The sequence below is a fragment of the Panulirus ornatus genome, chromosome 48, assembly GCF_036320965.1.
Source record: "Panulirus ornatus isolate Po-2019 chromosome 48, ASM3632096v1, whole genome shotgun sequence".
Taxonomy (NCBI): domain Eukaryota; kingdom Metazoa; phylum Arthropoda; class Malacostraca; order Decapoda; family Palinuridae; genus Panulirus; species Panulirus ornatus.
In genome coordinates this window covers 15,998,153-16,025,513 of record NC_092271.1, presented here as the reverse complement: position 1 = coordinate 16,025,513, position 27,361 = coordinate 15,998,153, and the positions used below count along the sequence as shown (strand labels likewise).

Genomic DNA, 27,361 nt, shown 5'->3' with positions numbered 1-27,361 from the left:
GAGTGCTCAAATTACAGAGGTATAAGTTTGTTGAGTATTCCTGGTAAATTATATGGGAGGGTATTGATTGAGAGGGTGAAGGCATGTACAGAGCATCAGATTGGGGAAGAGCAGTGTGGTTTCAGAAGTGGTAGAGGATGTGTGGATCAGGTGTTTGCTTTGAAGAATGTATGTGAGAAATACTTAGAAAAGCAAATGGATTTGTATGTAGCATTTATGGATCTGGAGAAGGCATATGATAGAGTTGATAGAGATGCTCTGTGGAAGGTATTAAGAATATATGGTGTGGGAGGCAAGTTGTTAGAAGCAGTGAAAAGTTTTTATCGAGGATGTAAGGCATGTGTACGTGTAGGAAGAGAGGAAAGTGATTGGTTCTCAGTGAATGTAGGTTTGCGGCAGGGGTGTGTGATGTCTCCATGGTTGTTTAATTTGTTTATGGATGGGGTTGTTAGGGAGGTAAATGCAAGAGTCTTGGAAAGAGGGGCAAGTATGAAGTCTGTTGGGGATGAGAGAGCTTGGGAAGTGAGTCAGTTGTTGTTCGCTGATGATACAGCGCTGGTGGCGGATTCATGTGAGAAACTGCAGAAGCTGGTGACGGAGTTTGGTAAAGTGTGTGGAAGAAGAAAGTTAAGAGTAAATGTGAATAAGAGCAAGGTTATTAGGTACAGTAGGGTTGAGGGTCAAGTCAATTGGGAGGTGAGTTTGAATGGAGAAAAACTGGAGGAAGTGAAGTGTTTTAGATATCTGGGAGTGGATCTGTCAGCGGATGGAACCATGGAAGCGGAAGTGGATCATAGGGTGGGGGAGGGGGCAAAAATTTTGGGAGCCTTGAAAAATGTGTGGAAGTCGAGAACATTATCCCGGAAAGCAAAAATGGGTATGTTTGAAGGAATAGTGGTTCCAACAATGTTGTATGGTTGCGAGGCGTGGGCTATGGATAGAGTTGTGCGCAGGAGGATGGATGTGCTGGAAATGAGATGTTTGAGGACAATGTGTGGTGTGAGGTGGTTTGATCGAGTAAGTAACGTAAGGGTAAGAGAGATGTGTGGAAATAAAAAGAGCGTGGTTGAGAGAGCAGAAGAGGGTGTTTTGAAGTGGTTTGGGCACATGGAGAGAATGAGTGAGGAAAGATTGACCAAGAGGATATATGTGTCGGAGGTGGAGGGAACGAGGAGAAGAGGGAGACCAAATTGGAGGTGGAAAGATGGAGTGAAAAGGATTTTGTGTGATCGGGGCCTGAACATGCAGGAGGGTGAAAGGAGGGCAAGGAATAGAGTGAATTGGAGCGATGTGGTATACAGGGGTTGACGTGCTGTCAGTGGATTGAATCAAGGCATGTGAAGCGTCCGGGGTAAACCATGGAAAGCTGTGTAGGTATGTATATTTGCGTGTGTGGACGTATGTATGTACATGTGTATGGGGGGGGTTGGGCCATTTCTTTCGTCTGTTTCCTTGCGCTACCTCGCAAACGCGGGAGACAGCGACGAGGTATAAAAAAAAAAAAATATATATATATATATATATTCTTTCTTTTTTCTTTTAAACTATTCGCCATTTCCTGCATTAGCGATTTAGCGTTAAGAACAGAGGACTGGGCCTTTGTGGAATATCCTCACCTGGCCCCCCTCTGTTCCTTCTTTTGGAAAATTAAAAAAAAAACGAGAGGGGAGGATTTCCAGACCCCCGCTCCCTCCCCTTTTAGTCGCCTTCTACGACACACAGGGAATACGTGGGAAGTATTCTTAATCCCCTATCCCCAGGGAAACAGAAGAAGGAGTCACGTGGGGAGTGCTCATCCTCCTCGAAGGCTCAGACTGGGGTGTCTAAATGTGCGTGGATGTAACCAAGATGTGAAAAAAGGAGAGATAGGTAGTATGTTTGAGGAAAGGAACCTGGATGTTTTGGCTCTGAGTGAAACGAAGCTCAAGGGTAAAGGGGAAGAGTGGTTTGGGAATGTCTTGGGAGTAAGGTCAGGGGTTAGTGAGAGGACAAGAGCAAGGGAAGGAGTAGCAGTACTCCTGAAACAGGAGTTGTGGGAGTATGTGATAGAATGTAAGAAAGTAAATTCTCGATTAATATAGGTAAAACTGAAAGTTGATGGAAAGAGATGGGTGATTATTGGTGCATATGCACCTGGGCATGAGAAGAAAGATCAAGAGCAAGTGTTTTGGGAGCAGCTGAATGAGTGTGTTAGTGGTTTTGATGCACGAGACCGGGTTATAGTGATGGGTGATTTGAATGCAAAGGTGAGTAATGTGGCAGTTGAGGGAATAATTGGTATACATGGGGTGTTCAGTGTTGTAAATGGAAATGGTGAAGAGCTTGTAGATTTATGTGCTGAAAAAGGACTGGTGATTGGGAATACCTGGTTTAAAAAGCGAGATATACATAAGTATATGTATGTAAGTAGGAGAGATGGCCAGAGAGCGTTATTGGATTACGTGTTAATTGACAGGCGCGTGAAAGAGAGACTTTTGGATGTTAATGTGCTGAGAGGTGCAACTGGAGGGATGTCTGATCATTATCTTGTGGAGGCTAAGGTGAAGATTTGTATGGGTTTTCAGAAAAGAAGAGTGAATGTTGGGGAAGAGGGTGGTGAGAGTAAGTGAGCTTGGGAAGGAGACTTGTGTGAGGAAGTACCAGGAGAGACTGAGTACAGAATGGAAAAAGGTGAGAACAATGGAAGTAAGGGGAGTGGGGAAGGAATGGGATGTATTTAGGGAATCAGTGATGGATTGCGCAAAAGATGCTTGTGGCATGAGAAGAGTGGGAGGTGGGTTGATTAGATAGGGTAGTGAGTGGTGGGACGAAGAAGTAAGATTATTAGTGAAAGAGAAGAGAGAGGCATTTGGACGATTTTTGCAGGGAAAAAATGCAATTGAGTGGGAGATGTATAAAAGAAAGAGACAGGAGGTCAAGAGAAAGGTGCAAGAGGTGAAAAAGAGGACAAATGAGAGTTGGGGTGAGAGAGTATCATTAAATTTTAGGGAGAATAAAAAGATGTTCTGGAAGGAGGTAAATAAAGTGCGTAAGACAAGGGAGCAAATGGGAACTTCAGTGAAGGGCACAAATGGGGAGGTGATAACAAGTAGTGGTGATGTGAGAAGAAGATGGAGTGAGTATTTTGAAGGTTTGTTGAATGTGTTTGATGATAGAGTGGCAGATGTAGGGTGTTTTGGTCGAGGTGGTGTGCAAAGTGAGAGGGTTAGGGAAAATGGTTTGGTGGGCAGAGAAGAGGTAGTGAAAGCTTTGCGGAAGATGAAAGCCGGCAAGGCAGCAGGTTTGGATGGTATTGCAGTGGAATTTATTAAAAAAGGGGGTGACTGTATTATTGACTGGTTGGTAAGGTTATTTAATGCATGTATGACTCATGGTGAGGTGCCTGAGGATTGGCGGAATGTGTGCATAGTGCCATTGTACAAAGGCAAAGGGGATAAGAGTGAGTGCTCAAATTACAGAGGTATAAGTTTGTTGAGTATTCCTGGGAAATTATATGGGAGGGTATTGATAGAGAGGGTGAAGGCATGTACAGAGCATCAGATTGGGGAAGAGCAGTGTGGTTTCAGAAGTGGTAGAGGATGTGTGGATCAGGTGTTTGCTTTGAAGAATGTATGTGAGAAATACTTAAAAAAGCAAATGGATTTGTATGTAGCATTTATGGATCTGGAGAAGGCATATGATAGAGTTGATAGAGTTGCTCTGTGGAAGGTATTAAGAATATATGGTGTGGGAGGCAAGTTGTTAGAAGCAGTGAAAAGTTTTTATCAAGGATGTAAGGCATGTGTACGTGTAGGAAGAGAGGAAAGTGATTGGTTCTCAGTGAATGTAGGTTTGCGGCAGGGGTGTGTGATGTCTCCATGGTTGTTTAATTTGTTTATGGATGGGGTTGTTAGGGAGGTAAATGCAAGAGTTTTGGAAAGAGGGACAAGTATGCAGTCTGTTGTGGATGAGAGAGCTTGGGAAGTGAGTCAGTTGTTGTTCGCTGATGATACAGCGCTGGTGGCTGATTCATGTGAGAAACTGCAGAAGCTGGTGACTGAGTTTGGTAAAGTGTGTGAAAGAAGAAAGCTGAGAGTAAATGTGAATAAGAGCAAGGTTATTAGGTACAGTAGGGTTGAGGGTCAAGTCAATTGGGAGGTAAGTTTGAATGGAGAAAAACTGGAGGAAGTAAAGTGTTTTAGATATCTGGGAGTGGATCTGGCAGCAGATGGAACCATGGAAGCGGAAGTGGATCATAGGGTGGGGGAGGGGGCGAAAATCCTGGGAGCCTTGAAGAATGTGTGGAAGTCGAGAACATTATCTCGGAAAGCAAAAATGGGTATGTTTGAAGGAATAGTGGTTCCAACAATGTTGTATGGATGCGAGGCGTGGGCTATGGATAGAGTTGTGCGCAGGAGGATGGATGTGCTGGAAATGAGATGTTTGAGGACAATGTGTGGTGTGAGGTGGTTTGGTCGAGTAAGTAACGTAAGGGTAAGAGAGATGTGTGGAAATAAAAAGAGCGTGGTTGAGAGAGCAGAAGAGGGTGTTTTGAAATGGTTTGGGCACATGGAGAGAATGAGTGAGGAAAGATTGACCAAGAGGATATGTGTGTCGGAGGTGCAGGGAACGAGGAGAAGTGGGAGACCAAATTGGAGGTGGAAAGATGGAGTGAAAAAGATTTTGTGTGATTGGGGCCTGAACATGCAGGAGGGTGAAAGGAGGGCAAGGAATAGAGTGAATTGGATCGATGTGGTATACTGGGGTTGACGTGCTGTCAGTGGATTGAATCAGGGCATGTGAAGCGTCTGGGGTAAACCATGGAAAGCTGTGTAGGTATGTATATTTGCGTGTGTGGATGTATGTATATACATGTGCATGGGGGTGGGTTGGGCCATTTCTTTCGTCTGTTTCCTTGCGCTACCTCGCAAACGCGGGAGACCGACAAAGCAAAAAAAAAATTTTTTTTTTTTTTTTTCCGCTGTCTCCCGCGTTTGCGAGGTAGGGCAAGGAAACAGACGAAAGAAATGGCCCAACCCACCCCATACACATGTATATACATACGTCCACACACGCAAATATACGTACCTATACAGCTTTCCATGGTTTACCCCAGACGCTTCACATGCCCTGATTCAATCCACTGACAGCACGTCGACCCCGGTATACCACATCATTCCAATTCACTCTATTCCTTGCACACCTTTCACCCTCCTGTACGTTCAGGCCCCGATCGCTCAAAATCTTTTTCACTCCATCTTTCAACCTCCAATTTGGTGTCCCACTTCTCCTCGTTACCTCCACCTCTGACACATATATCCTCTTTGTCAATCCTTCCTCACTCATTCTCTCCATGTGACCAAACCATTTCAATACACCCTCTGCTCTCTCAACTACACTCTTTTTATTTCCCCACATATCTCTCACCCTTTCATTACTTAATCAAACCACCTCACACGACATATTGTCCTCAAACATCTCATTTCCAAAACATCCACCCTCCTCCGCACAACCCTATATATAGCCCATGCCCCACAACCATATAATGTTGTTGGAACCACTATTCCTTCAAACATTCCCATTTTTGCACTCTGAGATAACGTTCTCGCCTTCTACATATTCTTCAACACTCCCAGAACCATGGTAAGGTTATTTAATGTATGTATGACTCATGGTGAGGTGCCTGAGGATTGGCGGAATGCTTGCATAGTTCCATTGTACAAAGGCAAAGGGGATAAAAGTGAGTGCTCAAATTACAGAGGTATAAGTTTGTTGAGTATTCCTGGGAAATTATATGGGAGGGTATTGATTGAGAGGGTGAAGGCATGTACAGAGCATCAGATTGGTGAAGAGCAGTGTGGTTTCAGAAGTGGTAGAGGATGTGTGGATCAGGTGTTTGCTTTGAAGAATGTATGTGAGAAATACTTAGAAAAGCAAATGGATTTGTATGTAGCATTTATGGATCTGGAGAAGGCATATGATAGAGTTGATAGAGATGCTTTGTGTAAGGTATTAAGAATATTCATATGGTGTGGGAGGCAAGATGTTAGAAGTAGTGAAAAGTTTTTATCAAGGATGTAAGGCATGTGTACGTGTAGGAAGAGAGGAAAGTGATTGGTTCTCAGTGAATGTAGGTTTGCGGCAGGGGTGTGTGATGTCTCCATGGTTGTTTAATTTGTTTATGGATGGGGTTGTTAGGGAGGTGAATGCAAGAGTTTTGGAAAGAGGGACAAGTATGCAGTCTGTTGTGGATGAGAGAGCTTGGGAAGTGAGTCAGTTGTTGTTCGCTGATGATACAGCGCTGGTGGCTGATTCATGTGAGAAACTGCAGAAGCTGGTGACTGAGTTTGGTAAAGTGTGTGAAAGAAGAAAGCTGAGAGTAAATGTGAATAAGAGCAAGGTTATTAGGTACACTAGGGTTGAGGGACAAGTCAATAGGGAGGTAAGTTTGAATGGAGAAAAACTGGAGGATGTGAAGTGTTTTTGGTATCTGGGAATGGATTTGGCAGCGGATGGAACCATGGAAGCGGAAGTGAATCATAGGGTGGGGGAGGGGGCGAAAGTTCTGGGGGCATTGAAGAATGTGTGGAAGTTGAGAACACTACCTCGGAGAGCAAAAATGGGTATGTTTGAAGGAATAGTGGTTCCAACAATGTTATATGGTTGCGAGGCGTGGGCTATGGATAGAGGTGTGCGGAGGAGGGTGGATGTGCTGGAAATGAGATGTTTGAGGACAATATATGGTGTGAGGTGGTTTGATCGAGTAAGAATAGGGTAAGAGAGATGCGTGGTAATAAAAAGAGTGTGGTTGAGAGAGCAGAAGAGGGTGTTTTGAATGGTTTGGTGACATGGAGAGAATGAGTGAGGAAAGATTGACCAAGAGGATATATGTGTTAGAGGTGGAGGGAACGAGAAGTGAGAGACCAAATTGGAGGTGGAAAGATGAAGTGAAAAAGATTTTGAGTGATCGGGGCCTGAACATGCAGGAGGGTGAAAGGCGTGCATTGAATAGAGGGAATTGGAACGATGTGGTATACCGGGGTTGACGTGCTGTCAGTGGATTGAACCACGGCATGTGAAGCATCTGGTGTAAACCATGGAAAGTTTTGTGGGGCCGGGATGTGGAAAGGGAGCTGTGGTTTCAGTTCATTATTACATGACAGCTAGAGACTGAGTGTGAACGAATGTGGCCTTTGTTGTATTTTCCTAGCACTACCTCGCGCACATGAGGGGGGGAGCGGGGTGTCATTTCATGTGTGGCAGGGTGGCGATGCAATTGAATAAAGGCAGACAGTATAAATTATGTACATGTGTATATATGTATATGTCTGTGTGTGTATATATATGTATACGTTGAGATGTGTAGGTATGTATATGTGCGTGTGTGGACATGTATGTATATACATGTGCATGTGGGTGGGTTGGGCCGTTCTTTCGTCTGTTTCCTTGCACTACCTCGCTAACGCGGGAGACAGAGACAAAGCCAAATATACATATATATATATATATATATATTATATATATATATATATATATATATATATATATATATATATATATATATATATATATATACACACAAAATGTCAGTAATTTTTATGCAAGGAACTTGGACTCTGAAATTGAAAGGAAAAGCAATTTTATTTTAGTAGTGTTTAATCAGCTTTTCTATGGGATGGGGACTATGATAGAAAAAAGTTCTGAAGAGAAAATTCAGTGAATTAGAAGCAAAGTGCTGAAATCTAAGAAATTTAACCTTTCTGTAATACCAGCCATTCTATATCTAATTTAAAGTTTAAGAAATTTGGTGGTGAAGATGCAGATGTGAGAGAAGTTTGGACACTTCATGGTTTTCCATTTCATCACCAGGGAGAACTGAAAGTTGTGTTTAGGTTAGCTCCGTAAGGTTGTCAGAGATGTTCCCAGAACCTTACCCAGGTTATGTTTAGCTTTTTTTCATGTCACATCACTCTTTCTACTTTTTGTTTTGACATTCAAGAGTACATTCTTTATTTACATTTTCCTAGACAGCTTATCCAAAATCCTTTCGTTTTTCTAGAACAAGTTGCAAGCATAAGTAAAACTAATATTTTGAATGCTACATATATTAAATCTTGGAATCTCATGACAGAAAACGCAGTTATGATAAAGAGAATAGTAACGGGAACATGAAGTGCACTAAATGGAGCTTGGGTGGTGATGTTGGCACAAATCCTCCACTCTTAGCAGACATGGGTTTGTCACTTCTTCAAGATGAGGAGGGCACAGGAGGACCCACACCAACTCCCCCAACCACTGAAGTTAATTCTGACAATCCTCCTCCTCCTCCAAAGGTAGTTGTATGTTTGATGTCCTAGCCTTAATGTTTGCAGATTACTTGGATCATTTAGAAATAATGTCACTCAGGTGTAACCCAACTGCACATATTTTTACATACACTGAAAAACAAATTACTGTTTATTATTATGCTTATCTTATATGATAGATTTTTTTTTTTTTTTTTTTTTTTTTATACTTTGTCGCTGTCTCCCGCGTCTGCGAGGTAGCGCAAAGGAAACAGACGAAAGAAATGGCCCAACCCCCCCCCCCCCCATACACATGTACATACACACGTCCACACACGCAAATATACATACCTACACAGCCTTCCATGGTTTACCCCAGACGCTTCACATGCCTTGCTTCAATCCACTGACAGCACGTCAACCCCTGTATACCACATGACTCCAATTCACTCTATTTCTTGCCCTCCTTTCACCCTCCAGCATGTTCAGGCCCCGATCACACAAAATCTTTTTCACTCCATCTTTCCACCTCCAATTTGGTCTCCCTCTTCTCCTCGTTCCCTCCACCTCCGACACATATATCCTCTTGGTCAATCTCTCCTCACTCATTCTCTCCATGTGCCCAAACCATTTCAAAACACCCTCTTCTGCTCTCTCAACCACGCTCTTTTTATTTCCACACATCTCTCTTACCCTTACGTTACTTACTCGATCAAACCACCTCACACCACACATTGTCCTCAAACATCTCATTTCCAGCACATCCATCCTCCTGCGCACATCTCTATCCATAGCCCACGCCTCGCAACCATACAACATTGTTGGAACCACTATTCCCTCAAACATACCCATTTTTGCTTTCCGAGATAATGTTCTCGACTTCCACACATTTTTCAAGGCTCCCAAAATTTTCGCCCCCTCCCCCACCCTATGATCCACTTCCGCTTCCATGGTTCCATCCGCTGACAGATCCACTCCCAGATATCTAAAACACTTCACTTCCTCCAGTTTTTCTCCATTCAAATTCACCTCCCAATTGACTTGACCCTCACCCCTACTGTACCTAATAACCTTGCTCTTATTCACATTTACTCTCAACTTTCTTCTTCCACACACTTTACCAAACTCAGTCACCAGCTTCTGCAGTTTCTCACATGAATCAGCCACCAGCGCTGTATCATCAGCGAACAACAACTGACTCACTTCCCAAGCTCTCTCATCCCCAACAGACTTCATACTTGCCCCTCTTTCCAGGACTCTTGCATTTACCTCCCTTACAACCCCATCCATAAACAAATTAAACAACCATGGAGACATCACACACCCCTGCCGCAAACCTACATTCACTGAGAACCAATCACTTTCCTCTCTTCCTACACGTACACATGCCTTACATCCTCGATAAAAACTTTTCACTGCTTCTAACAACTTGCCTCCCACACCATATATTCTTAATACCTTCCACAGAGCATCTCTATCAACTCTATCATATGCCTTCTCCAGATCCATAAATGCTACAAACAAATCCATTTGCTTTTCTAAGTATTTCTCACATACATTCTTCAAAGCAAACACCTGATCCACACATCCTCTACCACTTCTGAAACCGCACTGCTCTTCCCCAATCTGATGCTCTGTACATGCCTTCACCCTCTCAATCAATACCCTCCCATATAATTTACCAGGAATACTCAACAAACTTATACCTCTGTAATTTGAGCACTCACTCTTATCCCCTTTGCCTTTGTACAATGGCACTATGCACGCATTCCGCCAATCCTCAGGCACCTCACCATGAGTCATACATACATTAAATAACCTTACCAACCAGTCAACAATACAGTCACCCCCTTTCTTAATAAATTCCACTGCAATACCATCCAAACCTGCTGCCTTGCCGGCTTTCATCTTCCGCAAAGCTTTTACTACCTCTTCTCTGTTTACCAAATCATTTTCCCTAACCCTCTCACTTTGCACACCACCTCGACCAAAACACCCTATATCTGCCACTCTGTCATCAGACACATTCAACAAACCTTCAAAATACTCATTCCATCTCCTTCTCACATCACCGCTACTTGTTATCACCTCCCCATTTACGCCCTTCACTGAAGTTCCCATTTGCTCCCTTGTCTTACGCACCCTATTTACCTCCCTCCAGAACATCTTTTTATTCTCCCTAAAATTTACTGATAGTCTCTCACCCCAACTCTCATTTGCCCTTTTTTTCACCTCTTGCACCTTTCTCTTGACCTCCTGTCTCTTTCTTTTATACTTCTCCCACTCAATTGCATTTTTTCCCTGCAAAAATCGTCCAAATGCCTCTCTCTTCTCTTTCACTAATACTCTTACTTCTTCATCCCACCACTCACTACCCTTTCTAAACAGCCCACCTCCCACTCTTGATAGATATACTCTGAAAATCAATATGTTTCTGTGATAGTGTTGTCATAGTCAGGTGGATGTTGAAAGCACTGTGACCTATTTTGCTAGAAACACCTGCTTTTTCTTGGTTGACTTTCAATGCTGGAAGAGCCAGTGTCTGTAAAATCACTTCCCCCATGATCCAAAGACAGATCCTCATTTTCAAGTAGTTCAGAATCATCTGCTTGGTCTTCTAAATCTAGCTGAAATCTGTTGACTTTCCTTCTTAGAAAATTCAAAGCACACACCTGTTCCACACATCCTCTACCACTTCTGAAACCACACTGCTCCCCAGTGTGATGCTCTGTACATGCCTTCACCCTCTCCATCATTACACTTTCATACATTTTCCCAGTAATGCTCAACAAACTTATGCCTCTGTAGATTCAAGACACACCTTTATCCCCTTTGTTTTTGTACAGTGGCACTATACTTGGACTCTGCCAGTCCTCAGGCACTTCACCATGATCCATACATACATTGACTATCCTTACCAATCAATCAACAACTCACATATGTATACACATAAACACATATATTTATATACCATAGCCTGAGTCAGGTATCTATGTTATGGACTAATCCCCAGTGGGGGATGAACAGCAGGGTTCAAATCTGTGCATTCAACCCTTGGCACCCCATGAATTTTCAGTTAGGAACACCAGCCGCTTCTCTGTGGTATTCCATATTCATATATTTCTAAAGTAATCAGACTGAATCAACGGATAAAGTGGAAAAAGAGAACAAAATATTATTGTTTTTGAAGTCATACTGTCTGTGGTCACAAAAAATATTTCTCATCCTGAGTGTTTGTTTAAAAAAAATTACATTTTTTTGAAATACAGTTTCATATATACCTGTACATGCTTTTACTTCTTAAAGAATTGGTCTTGTGACTGAAATTTAAGTGATTGTGATTCAGGGTCATGAAAAATATCTTAATTGTAATGATTTTATTATCTATCTGTTAATATTCAAGATGAAACACAGTGACCGTCATTCCCTGACTCATTATCCGCAAACTTCTTTTGAGAATCAGAACTGTACAAGGAATTTTATATGAACCAGTTCTACATATCTGTTGCAGGTACTGCAGCAGATAAACCAGAATTTGATAGCTAATGGGTCCTTTCTTCCTGACGAATCCGTAAATGAAGAAGAATTCTTTGTGTACAAACGCAGAAGATTGGATGCTATTGCTGGAGATGGTAGGTATTTACTTAAATGTTAATATTTCTTCACCTGATAGAGTTTGAAAGATTTATAGAAGGTATTGTTCCATTAAAGCAACTAGATTCAGACCTGGACATGGAAAGCTATCAACACGAAAAAATTGCCACTCCCAGCAGTTGCATCTGTACAATGGTGAATAATGGACTCCCAAACAAGATATAAACAGTGGTTCAGCTGCATCATCTTTCATTAAGGCTACGGCTCTCTTGAACTGTGTGTACCTGTCCCTGCCACCAAAGATTGGACCTATGATACATATCTACCTGCTGCTTCCTATAGTTTCTATGGAGACCCGTCATATAATCCCTGATAGTTATGATACCTTCCTCTTCCCTCAAACAGTGAAGCTATGGAATGCTTTTCCTTCATTCTTCCTTCCCTTTTCCCATAATATTCCTGAAGTTAACCTTACAACTATGGAGTACCTCAGGAAATTACCCTCCCCAATGTGAAAAACCTTTTCCTAATAGAATATGTCTCATTGAAACTAATACCAAAAAAAGTAGCATGCTCTTTACATTGGTGTGGGAGTGTTCTTAGTGGACAGGGAAGAGCTTGGTCTTACAATAGGATCTTCCTTATCTGCTTAAGTGTGATGGTCCTGGGTTTTTCCAGGAGTTTTTCCATTTTTATTTATGCCTAAAAACATTGCACACTTCATGAAATTCCCAGGGAGGACTGTGCATTTCCCCTACTTTTTTTTATTTTTTAACAACTGCATTATGAAAGCAGATGTTTTGCTCTAGATCAGCCACCAACTTGAATTCCCATTGTAATTGCAGATTAAGTTTATCCAAATAGATCAGTGTGTCTGCTAGAAAAGTAAAATCTATAACTCACCGTAGATTTGTAAACTCAGGTATGTCTTGTGTTTCTCTTCCATGAGTACTATCACCAGTTCCAGCAGCTTGAAAGAAATGAGATATAACTTTGCTGTGCAAAAGCCGTTAAACTGGGCAGTGAAGTGGCAGATTTGTTTATATATACTTTGTTTGGGTTGAGAATTTTTTCTCCCCTCCCCAATGTAGCATTAATCCCTTCAGTGCCAAGATGATTTGCATATCAGGTACTGGGAGTCATCGTAAAAGTGCTAATTTTAATGGGCCATGTTTTGATATATTTTTCACTTGTAAGTGTGTCATGGTTTTACAGGTACTTATTGCACAGTATTGTAAGTAAATTTGAAGTGTAAAATGTATATGTAAGTGAATATATATGTGCAAGTATATGTAATACTGGAAATGTAAATAGTAACCCCATCTCCCCAATATCATTTTCAGTTGATGGAAAGGAGTACAGTTTTATCAGGAAACTTCTAACTCCAAGCTAGTCCATTCTCTTCTCTGCTTTTTATTGTAGTGTATCAAAGCTGCAGAAGCCCTTTAAAAGGGGTCCTGGAATGATATATAATATTGATAGTGGTAGTTTCTATGTTATATAACCCCAGGATTACAGGGCTACTGCAGCCTCGAGGCAGTGTTACATTCATGAGCAGAAAATTGATAGACATTTGATCTTAGTGTAACGATATGCAGGTGGAGTCTGGTTATGGTGGAGTCCAGTGACACATGTATGTGTTTTAAGACTACAGCATTTGAGGGTAATATTTTGCACTAAAAGATTTTAAGTGCTGCATGGATGGGACTAGCTTCATTGCCCCCTCATTTTTGTGTTTTTCCTTCTTTCAGATAAATTTAATCGTATGTCAGATGAGTTGATTTTAGCAGTTTTTCGATGGCTTCCGAAGTTCATGTTGGCCAGGTGTGCTCAAGCTTGTAGGCGATGGAAGAGGTTAGCATTTGATGAAACACTGTGGCGAAGACTTGATCTTGGGGGCAAGACACTGAAACCAGGAGTTGTAGGCAGAGTTATTCTCAGAGGATGTATTATTCTCAGACTTGCTAAGGCTGAGGTAAGATTTGCATTATTTTGATTAACCATAATGTAATTCTTATTACCATGATGAGTCCATAGATTGACATGTTTTTTATTTTTCATTATTAACTGTTCTTGAATGTGTCGTTACTAAAGTAATACACAGATACATGGAAATATGTGGCAAACTTCACAAAACATGGATAAAACTGAAGTATGAATTGTAAGGTTGGTCAATAAATTTAAAGAAGCATAATGATTTATTAGAGTCCAAAAAAAAGGCAGCTAAGATGTACTTGAATTAAGAAAGCAGTGCTATATCAATGTTAGAAATTTGTGAACAATGGAGAAGAGAGTAGTTGGGGATGGCATGTGTACATCATTTAAGATTCTATATCATTTAAACTGCATAAACATAACATGAATCGGGAACAACAGGCTATAGTTCTCCATGAAGTACAATGCCTGAGTAACAGAGGTCAGAACAAGATGTTTGTTTAGAAGGACATGAAGTACAGGTACTGTACCATTTATCCAGAAAGTTTGGGACTCGAGGCGACCCTGGATTTCAGGATTTTCCAATTTTCTGGAACACAGCTTAATCTAGATATATGTGAAATATAAAATAACTGAAAACTAAAGAATGAAATTGTCCACTTGCCAGTTGCCTTTCTGCTAGCCTTTTAGACATGGTGTTAAATGAAAATTATAAGTAATTGGGACAGATAATCACAAATTGGTAGAGAGGAACAAATGTCCACAACAGGTGTCCTGCTTGAACTGTCATGTGGCGGGTTTGCCATGCCAAATCACAACACAGTAGCTAAGCAATGAACTACTACAAAGTCTGCCACATTCAAAACTAGCCAGTTTCAAAAATATCTGGATTTCTGGAACTTCCGGTTTTGTGGAATCTGGATGAATGGTTCAGTACCTGTACTATGTATGTGCAAGGTTGATGGATAGTCGAAGTAAACTGTGTGATGAAGTTGTATATGCTGGCAGTATACAAATGAACAGAAAATTATTTAATGTTCAAGAAAGTTTAAAATATGGTACTCCATGAATAAAGAATACTTTCTCCATAGTATATAAATAAGTACACATTACATGTGCTATCCTAGCAATTTTGGCAAAAGTTAATCATAGGAACACTGTCCCAGTCTCTCTGGATCAAAGGTTTCTGACTAACAAAGTTCATAGTAGTAGCAAATACAACTGTCTGAGAAAGGGTGTTCTTTCTGGGGTACCACAAGAAATGTCATTTGCAAAGTTCATAGTAGTAGCAAATGCAACTATGCCTGAGGAAGGTGTTCTTTCTGGGGTACCACAAGAAATGTCATTTGCTTCACTCCTCTGCATTGTAATATTAGATATTGACAGTAAAGTAAAGGAGAGCAGAATGAGCTTCACTAATGACATCAGAGTAAGCAAAGTGATTGGATCAGAAGCCGATCAATAGAAGATGCAAACAGAAATAAATTTGAGCAAATAAGTTGTAAAACAAATAAGAATACATCAGTGACACCAAATATAGGCCCAGCAGAAAAGCAATTGAAAGTAAAACATATGTAAAAGGTTTAGAATTCAGAAAACATATGGAGAAAATAGCACTCTCAAGTAATGAGTGGTAGATTTTGAAAACTTTCATTGAGAGACAGAAAAGCATTGATGAAAATGTTTAATGTATACATAAAAATTAAATTTGATACTGCTGTGTTGTAGTCACCAGCAAAACAAAAGGAAATATTTATTCATTTATTCATTTATTTTGCTTTGTCGCTGTCTTCCATGTGAGTGAGGTAGCACAAGGAAACAGACGAAAGAATGGCCCAACCCACCCACATACACATGTACATACATACACGTCCACACACGCAAATATACATGCCTATACATCTCAGTGTATACATATATATACACACACAGACATATACATATATACACATGTACATAGTTCATACTGTCTGCCTTTATTCATTCCCATCGCCACCCTGCCACACATGAAATAACAACCCCCTCCCCCCTCATGTGCACGAGGTAGCGCTAGGAAAAGACAACAAAGGCCACATTCGTTCACACTCAGTCTCTAGCTGTCATGTAATAATGCACCGAAACCACAGCTCCCTTTCCACATCCAGGCCCCACAGAACTTTCCATGGTTTACCCCAGATGCTTCACATGCCCTGGTTCAATCCATTGACAGCACGTCAACCCTGGTATACCACATCGTTCCAATTCACTCTATTCCTTGCATGCCTTTCACCCTCCTGCATGTTCAGGCCCCGATTACTCAAGATCTTTTTCACTCCATCTTTCCACCTCCAATTTGGTCTCCCACTTCTCCTCGCTCCCTTCACCTCTGACACATAAATCCTCATGGTCAATCTTTCCTCACTCATTCTCTCCATGTGACCAAACCATTTCAAAACACCCTCTTCTGCTCTCTCAACCACACTGTTTTTATTATCACACATCTCTCTTACCCTATTATTATTTACTCGATCAAACCACCTTACACCACATATTGTCCTCAACCATCTCATTTCCAGCACCTCCACCCTCCTTCGCACAACTCAATCCATAGCCCACGCCTCGCAACCACACAACATTGTTGGAACCACTATTCCTTCAAACATACCCATTTTTGCTTTCTGAGATAATGTTCTCGACCCACACATTCTTCAACGCTCCCAGAACTTTCGCCCCCTCCCCCACCCTATGATTCACTTCCGCTTCCATGGTTCCATCCGCTGCCAAATCCACTCCCAGATATCTAAAACACTTCACTTCCTCCAGTTTTTCTCCATTCAAACTTACCTCCCAATTGACTTGTCCCTCAACCCTACTGTATTTAATAACCTTGCTCTTATTTACATTTACTCTCAGCTTTCTTCTTACACACACTTTACCAAACTCAGTCACCAGCTTCTGCAGTTTCTCACATGAATCAGCCACCAGTGCTGTATCATCAGCGAACAACAACTGACTCACTTCCCAAGCTCTCACATCCACAACAGACTGCATACTTGCCTTTCTTTCCAAAACTTGCACTCACCTCCCTAACAATCCCCATCCATAAACAAATTAAACAACCATGGAGACATCACACACCACTGCCGCAAACCTACATTCACTGAGAACCAATCACTTTCCTCTCTTCCTACACATACACATGCCTTACATCCTTGATAAAAACTTTTCACTGCTTCTAACAACTTGCCTCCCACACCATAAATTCTTCCACAGAGCATCTCTATCAACTCTTTATCATATGCCTTCTCCAGATCCATAAATGCTACATTCAAATCCATTTGCTTTTCTAAGTATTTCTCACATACATTCTTCAAAGCAAACACCTGATCCACACATCCTCTACCACCTCAGAAACCACACTGCTCTTCCCCAATCTGATGCTCTGTACATGCCTTCACCCTCTCAATCAATACCCTCCCATATAATTCACCAGGAATACTCAACAAACTTATACCCCTGTAATTTAAGCACTCACTTTTATCCCCTTTGCCTTTGTACAATGGCACTATGCAAGCATTTCACTAATTCTCAGGCACCTCACCATGAGTCATATACATTGAATAACCTCACCAACCAGTCAACAATACAGTCACCCCCTTTTTTAATAAATTCCACTACAGTACCATCCAAACCCTCTGCCTTGCCGGCTTTCATCTTCTGCAAAGCTTTTACTACCTTCTTCTCTGTTTACCAAATCATTTTCCCCAACCCTCTCACTTTGCACACCACCTCAACCAAAACACCCTATATCTGCCACTCTATCATCAAACACATTTAACAAACCTTCAAAATACTCACTCCATCTCCTTCTCACATCACCACTACTTGTTATCACCTCCCCATTAGCCCCCTTCACTAAAGTTCCCATTTGTTCTCTTGTCTTACACGCTTTATTTATCTCCTTCCAAAGCATCTGTTTATTCTCCCTAAAATTTAATGATACTCTCTCACCCTGACTCTCATTTGCCCTCTTTTTCACCTCTTGCACCTTTCTCTTGACCTCCTGCCTCTTTCTTTTATACATCTCCCACTCATTTGCATTATTTCCCTGCAAAAATTGTCCAAATGCCGCTCTCTTCTCTTTCACTAATAATCTTACTTCTTCATCCCACTACTCACTACCCTTTCTAATCTGCCCACCTCCCACGCTTCTCATGCCACAAGCATCTTTTGCGCAAGCCAGCGCTGCTTCCCTAAATACATCCCATTCCTCCACCACTCCCCTTACGTCCTTTGTTCTCACCTTTTTCCATTCTGTACTCAGTCTCTCCTGGTACTTCCTCACACAAGTCTTCTTCCCAAGCTCACTTACCAAGCTCACTTACTCTCACCACTCTTTTCACCCCAACATTCTTCTTTTCTGAAAACCCCCACAAATCTTCACTTTTGCCTCCACAAGATAATGATCAGACATCCCTCCTGTTGCACCTCTCAGCACATTAACATCCAAAAGTCTCTCTTTCTGTAGCCTGTCAATTAACAAGTAATCCATTAATGCTCTCTGGCCATCTCTCCTACTTACATACATACACTTATGTATATCTCTCTTTTTAAACCAGGTATTCCCAATCACCAGTCCTTTTTCAGCACATAAATCTACAAGCTCTTCACCATTTCCATTTACAACACTGAACACCCCATGTACACCAATTATTCCCTCAACTGCCACATTACTCACATTTGCATTCAAATCACCCATCACTATAACCCAGTCTCGTGCATCAAAACTACTAACACATTCACTCAGCTGCTCCTAAAACACTTGCCTCTCATGATCTTTCTTCTCGTGCCCAGGTGCATATGCACCAATAATCACCCATCTCTCTCCATCCACTTTCAGTTTTACCCATATCAATCTAGAGTTTACTTTCTTACATCCTATCACATACTCTCACCACTCCTGTTTCAAGAGTAGTGCTACTCCTTCCCTTGCTCTTGTCCTCTCACTAACCCCTGACTTTACTCCCAAGACACTCTCAAACCACTCTTCCCCTTTACCCTTCAACTTCGTTTCACTCAGAGCCAAAACATCCAGGTTCCTTTCCTCAAACATACTACCTATCTCTCCTTTTTTCTCATCTTGGTTACATCCACGCACATTTAGACACCCCAATCTGAGCCTTTGAGGAGGATGAGCACTCCCTGCATGACTCCTTCTTCTGTTTCCCCTTTTAGAAAATTAGAATTCAAGGAGGGGAGGGAAATAAACAAATTAAAAGTCAGAAGCACTTCATAAGCAAAATTTAGGGATAGAACTTATAAACTATCATAAAAGACTGAAAGAACTGGAGCTATGTAGCCCAGAATGAATAAAAGAAAGATGAATGAGACTCTAGGCTTGGCAAGAAGTTGAAGGCATAAAGGAAAATATTTTAAAACTGGTAGCCTCTCAATGGGAAGATGAAAAATTGTTACACAAGTCTTCAAAATCACCTTGGATTTTACCGTGGAACATACTAAAACTTTATCAATTAAAAATATTTAACAGCCCAATAAGGAAACTAGAATAGGTATTCGTTGTAATGCCAGGAGAAATAAGAAACGCATGAAATAAATACAGACTTAAAAAAGTGCTTGACGTAATTGAAAATCAGTCTTGAACATAGAAGATAATAATGTAATGCATGTGGAGACTTACAAGAATAGTTTTGTTCAACAACCAAGACATGTAGTGAGTTCATGCTAGCTTTGCCATTGTGGCTAAATCTTGTAGGTATTCAAGAGTGAGATAGAGAAAAGTAGTGTCATACAACTATGACATGGGGAGTCAGGAAGTAGCAGTTGAGAGAAACTTTCATGGAACACGCAAGACAAGCAGTGAGTGCAACACACTAGCCCTGCAGTTATGGCAGAATCTTGTCTTTGATGCTTATAGCTTTTCCAAGTTTTTAGCAGAGCCATTTTCGTTATTTTAGAAGCATATTAGCCATTTTTGAATACTTGGATATGTGATAGTTGTCATGAACATTGAATGAAAATGTTTTTGCTTTTTCTATCAAAATTAAGTCATGAATATATGTAGATAAAAAGGTTCTTTATCCCTGGGGATAGGGGAGAAAGAATACTTCCCACGTATTCCCTGCATGTCGTAGAAGGCGACTAAAAGGGGAGGGAGCGGGTGGCTGGAAATTCTCCCCTCTCGTTTTTTTAATTTTCCAAAAGAAGGAATAGAGAAGGGGGCCAGGTGAGGATATTCCCTCAAAGGCCGAGTCCTCTGTTCTTAATGCTACCTCGCTAATGGGAAATGGCGAGTAGTATGAAAGAAAAGAAAAAGGTTCTTACCCATAATTTCAATGTCCAAAAATAATTGTGCAGCAGATACTCTTATCAGTGCTCAATGATTTTGCTTGCATGCAGGTGGGTGGTCCTATTTTCTCTCCACAACTCCACTATTTACCAAGCATTCCACCAGTAAGGAGTAAGCTGCAGTACCTCGATCTCAGTATGGCTGCTATTGAGCCACAAGGTGAGAAGAATCTATTTAGATCATTTTTTTTCAAACATGATTTCTGAATGCTATTAGATTTTATACTTCATTTTTCATATATGGACAGATTTTTAATAGGAGAATTCTGAAAGAAGAAATTTAGTGTAAAGATGTTTTGAAGGGCTTTCGTGAGTCATGTTAGGATGAAGGGTTCTTCATGCTAGGGATATTTGTGTAGTTTTTTTTTTTTTTTTTAAGAAACATATTTACAGTAGGAGTATGTGGGAATGTCTAATGACCATATCATTTCATGTACAGAAGGAAGCATAACTTTAGATATAGCTGGATTGACTTTATGTTAAACACTATGCAAGCACAGCAAAACAAGAATTTTTGAATTTGGTAAGGCATATATGAGAATTAATACCAATACACCAACTGACAATATGTTTTATTTGATTTTATGATAAGTAATGTGGCAAAATTGTGTGTATGGCTTAAAGAATACAAGTCATTAAAGATGAGCAAGTACAGATCATCCTAATGTTTGTGGAAAATACACATAGTTTTGTGTGGTATGAGATTGGAGTCACTAGCAAGTTGTGATATCATAAAACATGTTCAGAACAGTGTATGTGCTTGTATATCATTTATTAGACATTATATGAAACAGAACCCTCACATATTACTTTTTCAATTAATTCCTTATCGCACTTGTTTTATCTTACTTTCAGCTCTCGAAGAATTGCTGAGTGTGTGTTTCGATCTCAGGAAGCTTAGTCTGGAACATTGCACTCTCAACCAGGCTATTTGTTCACACATTGCTAACAATCTTAATCTGGAGACACTTAATCTTGCAATGTGTTATGGGTTGTGTCATCCCTACATTGTCAGCATACTCAATCACTGTAAAAGGTAAAACTGAAATTTTTTTATGGCAGCACCTTAGCTCATCAGGTTACAATTTGAACAAGTGGATGCTATATTTCATGTGTTTAAAAACCATTGATATGTAGTTTTTTTATCCCCCTCCCACTTTCCTTTTTTTTATTTAGGTATTTTTCCTTATTTGATAATGAATAGTTAGCATTCCCAGGTAACTGTGTGAATTTTCATAAATATGACATTATTAATTTTCCTATAAAGTAATTTAAGCATGTAAAGTACAAAATAGTTTAAGAATATAGACAAGAATGTTATTAAAGAAACTACAAATGATAATTTGTCAATGTAATGAAACACATTTGTACATAAAATAAATATCAGACACTAGAATATGTTAAAACAATAAAACATACAGCAGAAATGATAATGGCTAATGTAAAAGAGGATATTGTACTGATAGTAAATCAGACATTCCTTGGGAGACTGTCAAGAACAAAGGGAAATATGCAGTTTATTAATGTAAAAACAAAGTATCAGATGAATGAATATAGGTCATGTAGTACTTTTTTCATGTGAAAATGTGCTAATTAACCCTTAGGTTCTAGCATTTTACAAATTCCATAGAATCATATCAATAGTTAAAAACAGTTCCTTTTTATTTCCAGGTTGCAAAGTTTGAATTTAGCATGGACAGGATTGTGTGCAGAAGACTTGCGGATAATTTGCCGTCGCTTCCCAGCTTCTTTAGAGCGGCTTAATCTTTCTGGTTGCAGGAGTACACTATCTGATACCCGTGAGTACTTGCACCTGGTTTTATATTTTTGTACAAAAGGAGAAATTATGTATATCCCCAAGATTTTTATACTTACAATAAAGCATGTGGTATCACAAGATCCTGCATGACTAGGATGCACATTCCTGACTGAAGACACTGACCACTTATCCCACACACACACACACACACACACACACACACACACACACACACACATATCAGAACATATCTTGATCTATGATCCCATCCAGTGGATGCGAGTGGCTTCCTGAGCGCTGAATTAGGCCCATATATGGGGATCCTCGGACCGAAAGAATAGGTATATATCCCTTGGGATTAGGGAGAAAGAATTCTGCCATCATATTCCCTTAAAGGGGTGGGAGGGGGGCCAGAAACCCTCCCTTCTTTGTATTTCAGTTTCCAAAAACCTTGAGCAGAAGGATGAAAATAAGGGAGACTTAGGTGGCATGTCTGGGGAGAGGAACCTGGATGTTCAGGCACTAGGTGAAACTAAGCTCAAGAGGAAGGGGGAGGGAATGGCTTAGGGTGGTTAGTGTAAGACCAAGACAGAGATGGGGATGTCATTTCTGATGAAGGAGGAATTGTGGGAATGTGTGAAGGAGTGTAAGAAAATGAATCCCAGACTGCCTGGAATGAAAATGAAAGTAAATAACATGGTGGGTGATTAATAGTGATTATGTAGTAAGGAAGAGAGATGATTGTTTTGGGAGAAGCTGAGCGAGTGGATATGCAATTTTTGATGCAAGGGATCATGTATTAGTGATGTGGCAGGTAAGAGTATACCTGAAGGCATAGGATACCCAGCATGTGGACTTGTGTGCTAAAAAAGGACTGGTGATTGGGAATACCTGGGTTAAAATGAGGGATGTATTGAAGTATGAAAAGATGTGAGGTGGTTTGATCAAGTAAGTAATGAAAGGGTAAGGGAGATATGTGGAAATAAAAAGAGTGTGGTTGAGAGACCAGAGGAGGGTGTGGTGAAATGGTTTGGGCATATGGAAATAATGAGTGAGGAAAGATTAACAAAGAGGATATATGTATCAGAGATGGAGGGGACAAGGAGAAGCAGGAGACCAAATTGGAGATGGAAGGATGGAAAGAAAAAGATTTTGAGTGATTGGAGCCTAAACACATGGGAGGGTGGGAGGCGTGCAAGGAATAGAGTGAACTGGGATTATGTGGTGTACAGGGGTTGACATGCTGTCAGTGGACTGAACCAGGGCATGTGAAACGTCTGGGGTAAACCATGGAAAGGTCTGTAGGACCTGGATGTGGATAGGGAGCTGTGGTTTTGGTGCCTTACACTTGACAGGTAGAGACTGAGTGAACTAACGTGGCCTTTTTTGCATTTTCCTGGTGCTGCCTTGCTGAAGCAGGGGGTAGCGATGCTGTTTCCTGTGGGGCGGGGTAGCTCCAGGAATGGATGAAAGCAAGCAAGCATGAATATGTATGTGTGTATATATGTGGATGGACCATTCTTTGACTGTTTCCTGGCACTACCTTGCTTGATGCAGGAAACAGCGATTAAGTATAATATATAATGCATAAAAAGGAATTCAAACAGCAATATACCATCAGATCCTTTTGAGGCTGATTGCAATCATGGAAGATATCAGAAACATACAGATTAGTATGGTAAAAGTTAGCATGCAGATAATTCAAAGAGAAAAACCTGCAAATTTTCATTGTAAGTGGGTGCAAAGTTGTGGACTTGAAGCAAAATGTATTTCATCTTTTTTAAGAAATATAGATAGTACTGCTTTATTACCGCATTTAGTACTGCATTATTACATGACAGCTGGAGACAGTGTGGGCGAGTGTGGCCTTTGTTGTCTTTTCCTGGGGCTACCTCGTGCACATTTGGGGGGAGGGGGTTGGTATTTCATGTGTGGCGGGGTGGCAATGGGAATGAATAAGGGCAGACAGTATGAATTATGTACATGTTTATATATGTATATGTCTCTGTGTGTATATGTATGTATACATTGAGATGTATAGGTATGTATATTTGCGTGTGTGGACATGTATGTATATACTTGTGTATGTGGGTGGGTTGGGCCATTTCTTTCGTCTGTTTCCTTACGCTACCTCGCTAACGCGGGAGACAGCGACAAAGCAAAATAAATAAATAAATATAAATACCACTTTCATTGCAAATCATTCCCCATTAATCATCCTGTTGAAGAAAAAGTAGTTCGCCTCATTTGGGGTAAATTATTTGCCCATAAATTTGTATCCATTATTCTGAGTAAAGTCAGATGAATCAAGTCTTGATAGATCAAGATTATCAAAGCCTTTGAAGATTTTGAATACTTGTATTACTTGTACAAGTATGTGTGGGAGTGAGGAGTTGATGGTAGGTGGGTACAGTTGGAATATTTACTATTGATAGGAATGTTAAAGAGAGACTTTTCTGTGTAAAAGTGCTTAGAAGGGACAACTCTGTCAGGTGTGTGTGTCAGAAGTGGAGAGTGCAAGGGGAAGAGAAGACCAAGGAGATGGAAGGATGAAGTGAAGAAGGCCTTGGATTGTCAGGGGCCAGAACATTCATGAGGGCAAGTGGCATGCATTTGATAGAATAAATTGGCCTGATATTATATAGGGTGTGCCACATGTCACCAAGATGCTGCAGTCAAGATAAACTGTGGAGTTAGTCTGTTGGGCTTGGCTGTAGATGGTAGGCTGTGGTAAGCAATTAGGTATTATAAAAGATGTATTTAGTCTAAATTTCTACATTCCAGATGTACGATTACTGGCAGAACAGTCTTCAGGCCTGGTGGAATTAGATGTAAGTGATGGGACTCAGCTAACAGCCAGTGCTGTTTCAACTATCATCAGTGAATTGCGTCACATTGAGTACCTAGCATTTTCCAGATGTTACACCATTGAACCTGATGCTTACCTGTAAGTTTAAGAGAAACAGATTAAGTACTCTTAACACAGTTCTTATACTCTGTAGTGTACCTGTAGGTATATTAATGGTACAAAGGCTTCACAGTATCATATGACAGTTTATGCAAAATTCTGAGCTTCTTTGAATTTTATTTTTCTTCAAATGGAAAGCTTTACTCTCTTGGAATCACTTCTCATAAACCATTTTTATAATCACTAACTATTTTGAATCCTTTTTATACTGTATTCCCTGTTTCTTCAGTTAGCTTGCTTTATGCATCCAGCACTTTGGTACTGTAGAAGTACTTATTCACACCTTATGTAACTTGTTTGTTGTTATACACTCTAACTGATCATTTTCTGCCATTAAAGAGGACTGCTTGCTATTGACATTTTAAAATGTATGAAACAAAATTTGTTTAGATTTTCCTAGAATTTGGAAAAAGAGAGATAATATAGATTATTGGCATTGCTTATGTTTTGCTTTTCTTTTCCAGAGAGTTAAAATCGATGCCACATTTACTGTACCTGGATGTCTATGGTATCCTTAATGAGAGCGCCCTTAATACCTTACGACAAAGTCTTCCACATATTCAGATCAACAAGTACTTATTCTCATCTGTTGCCAGGCCTACTGTCGGGATCCGCAGAACATCTGTGTGGGGGTTGAGAGTCAGAGATTAATAACTTCCATTTTTAAAGATAAAGTAAACTGTAATGAAGTGTTACAGTACAATTTTTTTCACATTTCCCAAAGACCGCTCACATGACATTCCCACATGCTGTCTCCTTGGTTTCTTTCTATTTCAAGGACCAGATATTTAATGCATTAACATACTTTGTGTCATCCTCAGAACATATGGTTGAAAATAGACGTAACGACATGAGAGTTCCTTGCAACAAGGTCAGTACATCCCTTGGTCCATAATGCATGTTAATTCTTATGGCTCATAGTTGTATTGATTTTCCATGTAATCAGGAATCATTTTCTTTGTATCTCAATGTATGATGAAATATGTAATGTACAGGCAGTAAGCAAAAAAAAATTGATAATGATTAAGATACAAAGAAATTCAGTAAAGTTTCATTCAAAGTTAAAATGAAATTTTTTTTCTGAAAAAAAAGTCACATTATTCATCATTTGTATCAACTTAGGATAAAGGCATTTTCTATATTTTGCTTTAGCTGGTTATCTGACCAGTTTATAGGAATTAATGTAATCCATTAACATGAATTTTAATGAATCCTTAGTATTGTAAGCTGGAATTAGCTGACGGCACTTAAATCCAGCTTAGACGATGGAGCCATAAAGCTTTGAGAATAATTGCACCAGTTTCTGATCTTGTATCATAGTGTCATTGCACCAGGCCTTGGCTGTGTTGGTGGCATGTTAACATTAAGTGTTATATCACCAAATGATTTATTGTAATTTTTTAAAGTTTGTTATATACATTGTCATATGTTTACTTCCTAGAAGTAAAGTATGGTTCAGTAAATCCCAAGAGAAGGGAGTGACAGTTTGAGAAAATTATCCTAAAATTAAATTCTCCAGAATGTTTCATAAAGTATTTTATTGAACTTGCTTGAGGACATTTTTTATAAAAGCAAATATCTTGTTTAGTTTTTAATTTTGTGTTCATGTATATTTACATATCAAAATTTTTTGTGATGAGTGTCACAATTTGCTAACATCCATATTATCATGCTGTATGGAAATTAATTGGTAAATTTATATTTTGTTCAAATATGGATTGAGAAGGAAGCTATAACCACATTTACAGTATGAGTTTTAGCATGTCACCTAGTACCACTTTCCCTTCAGGTTTTTGGAACTTGATTAATTGGGTTCCAATTGTATATAAATAGTCATCTTTTTCATTAACCAACATCAGTTAGTTGATAATTCTTGTGGTTGTAATTACTGTTAGCATTTAAAGGTCATCAGTCATTGTTGCATTGCTCAATATGTTAGCCTGATAAGACTGTGTTAATATTTATGAAAAGTTTTTGAGCTGAGTGTGATCGAATGTATCCTATAAAACTACTACTTTCTGCGACCTCTAAAAAAATTGAGTTGAGACTGTAAATAATTATTTTGGTATGACTGTTAATACAATTCACAATGTCAGTTAGTGTACTTTCATTTTAGAATACTTAATTTTCATTTGGTTGATACAATTCAAAGTGTATTCTATCTACAATTGTACATTCTTGAAAATAATGAAATTTTGAATAAAAGGTTACTGAGCCATGTGTGTGAGTGTTGTCTACAAATTCAAGCATATCCTGATGTTTTAAAGTCACATTTTCCCATAATGAAGAGTTAAGCCCGGGAATTCTGAAAAAAAAAGGTTTTAAAATAGGTGTTTGGTCAGAATTCTGAACTCAGGAACAGTAAAAAGTCAAAAGATGAAAATTCTTGTAAGCATTATTTTTTTCTCTTGAGACATCTTACCAATTCTCTCTGAAATAATTATACTTTTTTCAGTTTTGATAAAGCTTGTTCTATATGTAAGTTAACCCTTCTCT

At 39.8% G+C, this 27,361-nt stretch overlaps 1 protein-coding gene across 5 annotated transcripts in view; it reads left to right on the top strand.

Annotated features, from left to right (window-relative positions):
• Window positions 1-27,085, top strand: part of Skp2 (S-phase kinase-associated protein 2) — a 34,583-nt gene extending 7,498 nt beyond the window's left edge. For all 5 annotated transcript variants that reach the window (XM_071690672.1, XM_071690671.1, XM_071690675.1 and 2 more), the window contains 8 exons: window positions 8,111-8,312; window positions 11,776-11,896; window positions 13,610-13,833; window positions 20,190-20,298; window positions 20,994-21,174; window positions 21,810-21,937; window positions 24,682-24,844; window positions 25,330-27,085. In XM_071690672.1, coding sequence (XP_071546773.1) covers window positions 8,111-8,312; window positions 11,776-11,896; window positions 13,610-13,833; window positions 20,190-20,298; window positions 20,994-21,174; window positions 21,810-21,937; window positions 24,682-24,844; window positions 25,330-25,516 — 1,315 coding nt within the window. In that variant the 3' untranslated portion in view covers window positions 25,517-27,085. The remainder of the gene's footprint in view (window positions 1-8,110; window positions 8,313-11,775; window positions 11,897-13,609; window positions 13,834-20,189; window positions 20,299-20,993; window positions 21,175-21,809; window positions 21,938-24,681; window positions 24,845-25,329) is intronic.
• Window positions 27,086-27,361: the final 276 nt, after the last annotated feature.